Consider the following 10990-nt stretch of genomic DNA (forward strand, 5'->3'; position numbering starts at 1 on the left):
CTGTTAGACTGCGACCTCTTCTCTGGTGTCCTACTCCTGTTTTACGTCCACAGACAGCCAAACCAGGCAATAACAAATTAGCAGTCCGGGCTGTGCACCCCCCTGACACCTTACCTTACAAGGGCCAAGGGAACTTCTGGAAGCTCCCAGATAATGACTCCGACTCTGGTGGGGTTTCTCCATCTGTGGCAAGACCCCAGTGGAGTTCTTCAAGGAAAGACAGTGCTCGATCATCAAGCTGGTCTGGGAGAGTGACTGTCAGAAAAGGTTCAGGAACACTGAATGAAAGACCACCATGGAAATGATGAGCAGTGCCTAAAATGTGCTTAAAGCAGACATTATACATTTTATAGTTCTTTGCTATAAATAAACCCATCTAATGTTGTTGATAGACAAAAAGAATTCATATATATGGGTTACAAACATGTCTTATGTTTGTGCCATTGCAGCAGTCATTTTAACTCCTTGTTCTCCGGCAGCATGATTGTTCTTCCCATTTAAGTTATCTCTCCCCTATTGTTAACATGCTGATAATCCGAAACTCAGTATACCATCGTTTTTTTTTTTAAAGTAGTTAATGTGTTAATTTTTCATAAAAAAATAAAAGGATTGATATATTTGATGTGCTCTTTGGCAAAGCCTATACAACAATATTTTCCCTGTTGACTACAGTCACAAAAATGCCATGTGGGTAAATAAAGCATGGGAGCAAAAAATTATATAACTGATGCTTACGCAAATAACAATGCCATGAAGGGAATACAGCACGGCTGTAATAATATATGCAGATAGTTATTCAGGATTTTCGGAATAATAATAGAGAGGTTATCATCCCTTTTGCATTTAACGAGTTAAAAGGTTTTTAGCGCAACATTTATTACCTTCTTGTTTTATGACGTAGTTGTGCTTGTGCCTTTAACATAATGACCATTCCTTTGGAGGAATTTGGGCAACCTGATTGCATGAGGAAAAGCATGAGGGCGCAGATGCTGCTAAATATGGCAAATGGCTTATTCAGTGATTGCCAGGTTAAAACTGTATTTCTTTTGCTGTGCTGCATTTTAAGGAAAGTGTGATATGAGGAATGACAATGACAGCAAACATAGTATAAGTGAAAGTTAACAATTAGTGCTGATTTGTTATCTATTATCATCATCTATTTTATATAGTTACTAAGCCTAACGTAGCCCATGATGATGGAAAAGTGAAATGTATTCACAGCAGAGACTCAATGTCTTTCGTAGTCTCAAGATCCACCAACATTTTGGAGTATGTTAAATATGGTAACATAAATTTAATTGTGCCTTGAGTAGAGAATGTGATATAAAAGTGTACTTTCAATTCTACCAACCTAATTCTGCTGCTTTCATTCCAGTTTTTCTGTTCACACCTGTACTGTTTTTGAGTTGTGTATTTTTTTGTGATTTTTCTGCCTTCATTGCTAATGTTTTGGAGTGAAATAATGACCACAGCGGGTGATTGCTTCTGATGAGCACTGCTGCAACCGATTTGTATTCACATAAATAAATCAATATTTTACATAAATCACGTGTCACTGCTCAAAGGTACTCTAATTAAACTACTATGATACATGAGAAAGGGATAGGTACCTACTGATGCAGTAAGTACCCACTGATGGAGTAAGCTTCAAGAACAATTGAATTGTAGCAACATCTGTACATTTGATAGATTTATCTGACATAGGACAATCAATGTTGTCCCCTGCTTTATCCCGTGACTTGACATTTTACAAGTTTTGATGATAGACCTCCCAGAGATAGACCTGGATACCTTGGTTGACGCCACGGTGTTCAACTCTAAGCTCTTGGTGTCCCGCTCATATAGTGAAATGTTTTTGAAAATTCTCCACAGAGCCTATATGACTCCGAAACTTTATGTTGCGGCCCGGTTGGGTGATAGCGCTAATTGTTTTAAGTGTGCAGAGCCTGATGCTGATCTTTATCATAACCTCTGGGCTTGTTCCTCTATTACCACCTTTTGGAAAGCCGTTCACCAATATGTTACTACTGTTTTGGGTGTACCCTTTCCCCTGACAGTGGAGTGGGCTCTTTTTGGTATCTTGCCGCCTTCCGATACTCGTCCCTTTTCTGCTGCAGAAAAAGCTATTCTGCTTATTGTATCAGCGGTTGGTAAAAAGTCCATACTGACCCAATGGAGACAGTCCTCCCCCCCTCTTCTTGACATGTTTATTTCCCGATTGCATAGTATTTTTCGACTAGACTGGTTAGAGGCCGCTATGCATAGGGAAGTTAAAGCTAAATTCTTCTTCCGAAAATGGTCTTCCTTTATTGCGGTCCTAGATGACTCTGTAAAATTGTCCCTTTATAATACCTTTCATTCCACTGGTTGGTTCTGTCTTCAGGCGCTGAGGGGGATCTAAAAAAACAAAAAGTTTTGATGATAGAGGTAGGTGAAGAGGGTAAGGTGGAAACAAGCCAAAGTATAGCCCAGAAGGATACCTGTGCGTGATGTCTATCTCTGCAAGTTCCATGAGTCAGAGCCAAGGTAAGTCAGGAATCTCGGCCCCAGAGTGCTCCAACCCTGCTTAATTGAGTTCCATTCATTTCACCACTCTTTACTCTTATTCTTTACTCCTCTTAAGAGATATACCGGGTACTCTTAAGCTCTTTCTCTTCTAGAATAGGTCTTGTAGCCAGGGCAGTAAATGGTGATGCAGCTTTGGCTATATGCCCGATCATGCCAGGTGACCTTTTGTTGCATTAATCGCTGAATTGACCCTGCATAATGCAATGTTAAAAATCACAAGGTGTTTAAAAAGCCTTAATGTACCTGGCAGCCATTCTTACAGGTTAGGCTCGCCTGCTCTATTTAACTCTGTTGTAATGTTAGGGAGTAAAAATGTTAAGCTCACCTGCAAACACATTTTCCAGTTCGGAAGGAACCTCCTTCAATGTAAGCCTGCCCTTTGTGCTTTAGAACACGTACTTTGAGGGCTATTGTTAACATTTTCAGAGATACTGCAATTGTGGCTGCTGTTTGATTTCTTATTTATTTTATCACTCACAGCAAAGCAAACTTTCCTGACAGCTCACCATTTAGTGAATAAGGGTGTGTGTGTGGATGTGAGTGAGTGAGCGAGCGATCGATCTACTGGCGCCATCTAGTGACAACGTAATGTATCAGTTTTATTTTATATCTACATACCGTATTGGCTCGAATATAGGCTAGGCAGCCGGGCAGGCAGCGGGGTTAGGATACAGATCCCCCGCAGCGGTGCAGGGTACCCGTATCCTACTCTCTGATACGCTCAGACAGCCTCCCCTGCCAGCACTTCCCACGGGGGGGGGGTTTTTGCCGGCACGGGAGATTGTCTAAGCGCATCGTGCAGACGTTCACCAGCAGAACGGTGAACGTCCGCACGATGCATTTTACCTCTGCCCCCCGACTTACCAGAGCAGACTCCCGGGTGTCTTGCGGGGCCGGCGGGGGACATCTACGCAATACGCGTATACAACTTTCGGTGCCGGCACATCCGGTGAGTCCGGGCAGAGTGGCAGCATATCTCGGGGGGGAGGAGGAGGATAGTGGCAGCATATCTCGGGGGGAGGAGGAGGACAGTGGCAGCATATCTCGGGGGGAGGAGGAGGACAGTGGCAGCATATCTCGGGGGGGGGACAGTGGCAGCATATCTTGGGGGGGGGACAGTGGCAGCATATCTCGGGTGGGGGAGGAGACAGAGTGGCATCATGTCTATTAAAAATTTTTTTTCTTTAACCCCTCGATGACAATTGCCGGTCCGGGCACGTCACGGAAAATCAAGTCGTTAACGACAATTGACGTGCCAGGACCGGCACGTCTTTAAACGGGTGCAGAAAGCGATCTATTTTCGCTTTCTGCACCTAAACGGCCTTTCTGTAATGCCTCGACCTCGAGGCATTCAGCAACGCCATGATCGGCACAAAGGGGCCATCTCTGGCCCCTCCCCGGGGCGTCAACATCCGCCATATTTTGTATGGCGGCAGACGCCCGTTTTAAAAGCTTAAATGGTGTCGCTGGAATGCCTTGATCAGGAGGCATCCAGCGACACCAAACACTTACCTTGGGATGGAGCCGCAGCTGCCGGGGATCTTCGCCATCAGCAACCAAAAAACCAATAAAGACGAAAAAGTTTGCTAGATGGTCTCCAGACCCTCTAGAGAACTCTGGCTCCACTTGCAGGTTGAATACAGGTACTGCATTCAACCATGCAAGTCAATGGAGCCCAGCTTTCTAATCACAGTGTGATTAGTAAAAAATTAAAAAATAAAATAAAATTAATAATTAGAAAAAAATAGTAAAAAAACTGTAAAATGTAAAAATAATTTCCCTCTGATGTCACTATCAGGGGAGCCTTCAAGTTAAAAAATGTTACATTTTTTTTCAAAAAAAGGCAAAAAAAATAAATAAAATATATATATAGAAAAAATAGTCCTAAAATTAGCATATTAGTTTAAAACAATTCTCGCATGGAAAGAGTTAAAATACTGGCATATGGGGTGTCTACTTTTAAAAAATGTATGATTTAACACGGGGGGGGGAGGGATGGGCACACATCTAATTTCCAATTACAAAAATGCACACGTACCAAATGTGGCCTTTTAGTTCCCCCCAAAAATGACAAACCCATGCATGTGGGGTATCAGGAGATGTTGCTGAACACATATTGGGGTGTCGTGTGACAGCGGCATAAACCAGGAGCTGTACATTCATACATAAAGTAGGTGTGTGGGGGAAAAATACACACAAAAAAATACTACTGCAAACTTTGAAAAAATTCTGGTTGTAAAGTGTGTGCATGCAAAGAGTTAAAATACCAGCATTTAAAATACCCTGGGGTGTCTAGTTTTTAAAAATATATGGTTTTGTTGGGCACACTGAAATGGCCCGGCTCAAAGATGTACCAAATAGGGCATGGGCAGTGGATCCCCAAATGCCAAAGTTCAACATTGAAAAATGCGCATGCCCCAAATGTGGCCCTTTTGCCCCCAAACAGCCAGGCAAAATCATTTATGTGAGGTATCGCTGTACTCAGGAGATGTTGCTGAACACATATTGGGGTGTTTTGTGATAGTGACATATACCAGAACCTGTTTATTCATACCTAAAGTAAAATGTGTGTGAAAAAACAAATGCAAAAAAATTACTACCACAAAGTTTGACAAAAACTGGTGGTAGATATGGTGCATGGAAAGAGTTAAAATACTAGGATTTGAAATACCCTGGGGTGTCTAGTTTTCAAAAATATATGGCTTTAATGGGCATACTGAAATGGCCCGGCTCAAAGATGTACCAAATAGGGTATGGGCAGTGGATCCCCAAATGCCAAAGTTCAACATTGAAAAATGCGCATGCCCCAAATGTGGCCTTTTTGCCCCCAAACAGCCAGGCAAAATCATTCATGTGAGGTATCTCTGTACTCAGGAGATGTTGCTGAACACATATTGGGGTGTTTTGTGACAGTAACATATACCAGAACCTGTTTATTCATACCTGAAGTAAAATGTGTGTGAAAAAACAAATGCAAAAAAAATTACTACCATAAAGTTTGACAAAGGCTGATGGTAGAATTAGTGCTTGGAAAGGGTTAAAATACTAGCATTTGGAATACCCTGGACTGTCTAGTTTTCAAAAATATATGACTTGATTGGGGAAAATTGCATTGGCTGGCTTCAAAGAGACCCGAAATGGCACATGGGGGGAAGAATTACCAGATTTGGAAAAAATGGCTTTGAAATAGCAAAACGCTACCTGTACTTATTGCCCCATAATGTGTAGAAAAAAGCAAAAAAACATTGGGTATTTTTAAATTCAGGACAAATAGTAGAATCTATTTAGCAGGTTTTTTCATTACCTTTTATAGATGAGTAAAAGATTTTTCAACAAAAAGTTAGAAATTTCTTCTAAATTTTTCACCATATTTTATACTTTTTTTAATAGTAAATAATATGATACAATCAAAACAATGTCATCTAAAGAAAGCCCTTCTTGTCCTGAAAAAAACAATATCTAATGTGTGTGGGTTCAGTAAACGGGAAAGAAGAAAATTACAGCTAAACACGAGCAGCGCAGAAATGTTAAAAAGGCCATTGTCACGAAGGGTACAAAAAGTAAAATCAGCCTTTGTCACGAAGGGGTTAAAAAAGCACCAAACTTTTAGGGTGCGGCCTATACACGGGGGCGGCCTATATCCGAGCCAATACGGTAAATATATTTTTGTTGAATAAATCACATTGGATCATTGGATAAATCCATCGTCAATGGAGAACATAGAAAATATTTTGTAGAATGCAGATGAAGAAGAATTTATTAGGATATGTAGTTTCACATTGTTTTGGGACATTCACTATACTAGTGACACAGAAAAAGAAACAGCCATCCTGAAAAAAAGATGCAAGAGGGGAAGTTTTGGTTTTCTATTTCTTTCCCTTCTTCCCCTTCCCTTTCTTTCCTGTCCTTTTTCCGTTCTTCTTTTTCTTCTTCTTAGATCTCATTGTCTTGCGCACCTGGTAGCCTTTCCAGAATGCTTGAATGACAGTAGCAGCCCTGGTCATATTGGCCAACTCCTCCTCTGCTGCCTCCTTCTTCAGTTGAGCCAGACGCCTCTCCTCAACAATCTGGACGTATTCTACCTCTAGCACGGCCAGCTTATCTGTCAACTCCTCCAGATGGGCTTTCTCCTCAGCATAAAGGGCCTCCAACTCCTCCAGCTCAGCCTGGAAAACAGTAGCCAATGTCACTAATCATTTTACAATGTATTATTTATGGCTCATCAGGAATGACAAAAGCAATCAATATCAAACTTTTCCATCACCTAACAATTAAGGAGGAACAAATGACGAAGGACAAAAGATAACCATAACCTAAAGGGGGCACAGCAAAGAAATCACTTGTTGAGGGTTGCTTTCAAGAATTATAATTTGAAGTATAATATTGTCTCTTAGAATGTCTGCATATGAGATAATATTCTGTTGAATTGCTTGTGCCTAACCTTGTGTATAATCTTATTAATATGACACAAAACATTGGCAAAAGTCAGTCTTGATAAACATAAGGAAAAATCATGTTTGAGGCAAGGTATCCAAAATCTCAAAAAAGTCATGTCACCGCTAGAATTGTTAGAAAAATCGCAAAAGCGGTATCCTGTTGGCCAGAAATCCAGTTGGCTCCTAATGGCTAGTTCAAATAGCAGGAAAGAAATGTCAGCTTCTTTCAGATGTGCAACTTCTCCTCAAATTGGGGAATACTGGAAATAAATCTGTGAAGATATCCATATGCAAAAGGATTGGGTACCATCAGTGTTTCCCATCTTGAGGAGAACTTGCAGTAAAGAGTTGAGGACTCATAATGTGCACCAAAGAATTTGGGCTATATCGAATATACACTGTTACTAAAATTGGGTTAATATTTGTATGAATTGACTGCCTTTCTGTCTTCAGTTTGGGCCTCGCAGTTGCTGGAAAATCATGTATGATATTATATAGTAGAAGTATGGCATGCATATATCCATAATATGACATCATTTGTTATCATAGGTAATAGATCCAACTCTCTCTTAGCATCTTACTTGCTTTTCTCCCATATCAGCATCATATTTCTGTATCCAGTTCTCAATCTCAGTCTCAACTTTATATTTTTTCTGTAAAAGAAAACAAACAAAATTCTGCAGCTGACAAAAAAAATCATTCAGTTTTGTTTTGTTATTAATTCATTGAACCATATATTACAGTTATATGGAACGTGTTGGGTACAAAAAAGATACTCTAGCTAAACACTACAATAACTAAAAGGAGGAGGACCCCCCTCCACAACTGTTTTTTTCCCCACTGTTTGTTATGGGTCCCAGGATATTTGCCAGTATATAGCGGTGCAGCAAACCATTGGTTTATGTATGACATCACAACTGTGAATTAGTTTAGGTGTTTCAGCCATGACCATTGCTACCAGGTGGATAAAATCAAGCACATATGCAGCCACTGTGATAAGGATGCCACCTTTGCCATAAGTCGGTTCATGAAATGTCTGCCCCGGACCACTGTGTCTATGGCCATGAAGTGGTAGGCCAGGGGCTTCATGAACTGGGTTTCCATGGCTGAACAGCTGCACACAAGTCAAAGATCACTATACGCAATGCCAAGTGTCAGCTGGAGTGGTGTAAAGCACACGACCACTGGGTTCTGGAGCAGTGGAAACCTGTTTTCTAGAGTGATGAATCACGCTTTACTATGTAGAAGTCTGATGGACGAATACAGGTTTGGTTGATGCCAGGAGAACTACCTACTGGAATCAATGGTTCTCGGGCTGTTTTTCAGAGTTTTAGAAAAACCTGGTTACCTAAACTATTCCAAAGGAGAGCTATGCCTCATTTGTCGTCCTGTGTCATATATAAATGAAAAACTGAATATATTTGCAGGTTGGTCACCTTTATGAGTGGCCTCCAGATGTATATGTAGACAACAAGTTCCATGTGTTGTGGACTTTAATTGGCCAGATTCTCAGACTACTCAGAATTCTTGTTTGCAGAAGGTAGAGAGCAGAGGAAGACTGACAAGAGGACAGGGGAGCAATTCCCCCTGGACTGTTCTGACTTAAAGATGTTGGGTCACTGCCAGAATCTTTACCTGTTTTATTTGCAGTTTCACATATAACCCCCAAGATGTCTAGAGCAGCAAGGGCTTTAGCATTTATAACTAGAGTTCCTTCTGTACTTTTGGTTCATTTTGGCACATATACATTGGACAGAACATTATTGTATGCACTGAACGGCATGGCCCTTTCCATTATAAGCCAAATGTTTTTGAGCACTAAATCATTGGGTCTCTAGCTTTGGCTTGGTCCCTCAGCTGAAAGTTGAGAACCGCATTACTTATTGATTACATATTATAACTACTTCCAACACAGTTACATACCTTTCTTAGGTTCAGCTCTATCTCACGATTCTCAGCAATGGTGGCACTAAGCTGTGATCTTAAATGCTGAAGGTCCTGTTGGAGTTTGGCGCACTTTCCTTCTGAGGATCGACGGTCAGATTTCTGCTGCTTCTCAGCCTCCTGCATTATACGTCTCACCTGGCTCTCGGAAACCTTCTCCAGCTGATGCAGACTGATCTTCAGCTGCCTGATAACCTCATTCTTCTTGGAAATCTGTAGAGCAAGTACAACAACTTATTGCTCGTCTTTTGTAGCACTGCATGGTTAGTATTTAGTGTAGAAGGATCACATTACCATAATTTACAACTTAAAGTACAGGTTCTCTGGCTGCCCTATATGGTTGTACAGGTAACAAATACAGCGGGTCTTAAGAAATTTCATTGCGTACCCTCGTGTTAAAGTAAAAAGCCACAACAGCAGATACTTTTTATGCACTGATTATTTCATACAGTCCATTGCTAGGTTATGTACTATATGTGCATAGGATGGAATGAGGTGGCCAAAGACCACGTGTATAGTTCTGCACTATAACTACAGATCTGCTGTTCCTAACTTACCTCTGTATCCCGATCAAGAATGGCTTTATTAAGTTCTTCTTCCAAAGTTGCCAGAGCATCCCTATTTTTCAGGTCACGCTGCATAGTTTTCTGGAGGTAGCACATTCTTTGATTCAGCTCTAAAGGGCTGGTCAGAAGCATTTCAAACAGAAAATCTCTTAGCTCTGACAATATCTGGATGAGTTGCTGGGAGCCCAGATCCCGCACATGAGCTTCGGATTGCAAAGCTTTGCTCGCGATTGGATTGGCAAGAAAGAGCCTCAGAGTGTTCCTTACTGAACTCTGGATGGCTTCACGTAATGTTGAAAGATTACGCTCATCCAATTCAGGACTGTTCCGGTCCGCTGCATTTTCTCTGTTTAGTCGATTGAGTTGCTGCTGCATGTTATTCTGAAGTCTTTGATGCTCTCGGATAGCCCCTGTCAGCTCTGATCCAAAAACCACACTAAATCTATCCAGATTATTTGCTGCATGTTGGAATAGGGTGACCAGCTCCAGCTTTTTAACTGTCTCATCAAGCACTGCAATAATTCTTTGAGTCTCTATCGAAGTTAGTTTTTTGCGGCCTGGTTCCAGCACCTTCATACTGTCAATTTTAACAAGAGCCTTGTTTGGACCTTTTTTCAAAGGACTGCTCTCATTATTTAATGGGGATTCCAGGGGCTGAGGTGAGGAACTCATCAAGGCGTGGAAAGGAGAAATAACTTCTGTAGTCATTTCTGCTACCTAGGAGAAAAATAAATGATTGAATAACTCAATGTTCACATAGTAAGTTATAGTATATACGTCATCATAAATCAGTAACACGTGCCCAAAACAAGTGGTAAGTGTTAATTCATTTACTTTTACTTCACCTTTACGGGACCCTTTGATGTCAGCTCTTGCCCCTTCTATGTCAGACATGCCCCTAAAGGAGCATCTTCCGTATACATACTGTTGCTAAGGTGACGGAATACGTAACGGAGGGAGGTAGTGTCTCGCAGCCATCCAATCGAAACATCTCGTCTTTTGCATATGCGCAGGTCCACGTCCTTATTTTCAGAGTTCTATACACAAAAGAAGTTTCAAACATCCCCTATCGCAATCTTCATTACCGGAGTCTATCTCCTGCCCTTTACCATGAGCAGGTCTCCAAGCAGATTGACATCTAAGTATCGTTTGTGTGCTCCGTACTGATGACATTTTCGATAGCATGACGTCTGCCGTCTTTAGTGTGTAGAATCGCATGTTTTTTTTTTAGCGTGTGTTTTTTGGTTGGCTGATCTGTGAAGGAATGTTGCGCATGTGTAAACCAGAGCTCAGCTCCGTCCACTGCGCATGTGCGGGAAGCCCGGAGGGTTTCTGGTGCAGTAAATAGGGAGCTGCTCTTGTTTTTGGCTCGCAGTCCTGGAACAGAGAAACTTGTCTTTTGAAGTCCCGCGCAACAAGGTACCAAGGTAAATATTGCGTCATACGGAGCGGGTTTTCACAAGACAAGCCAGAACA

At 41.4% G+C, this 10990-nt stretch overlaps 1 protein-coding gene across 1 annotated transcript; it reads right to left on the reverse strand.

Annotated features, from left to right (window-relative positions):
• Positions 1-6434: 6434 nt before the first annotated feature.
• On the reverse strand, positions 6435-10408 carry DRC10 (dynein regulatory complex subunit 10). Its single transcript, XM_089489422.1, has 5 exons — positions 10349-10408; positions 9506-10231; positions 8928-9161; positions 7586-7657; positions 6435-6734 (listed from the first exon to the last, which is right to left on the reverse strand). Exons 1-5 carry the CDS (start codon positions 10406-10408, stop codon positions 6435-6437), a joined length of 1392 nt encoding a protein of 463 aa, XP_089345548.1.
• Between the last annotated feature and the right edge of the window lie 582 nt (positions 10409-10990).

This window comes from Sceloporus occidentalis, unplaced genomic scaffold (genome assembly GCF_023333645.1).
Source record: "Sceloporus occidentalis isolate IW3139 unplaced genomic scaffold, rSceOcc1.0.p SCAF_40, whole genome shotgun sequence".
In the NCBI taxonomy this organism is placed as follows: Eukaryota; Metazoa; Chordata; class Lepidosauria; order Squamata; family Phrynosomatidae; genus Sceloporus; species Sceloporus occidentalis.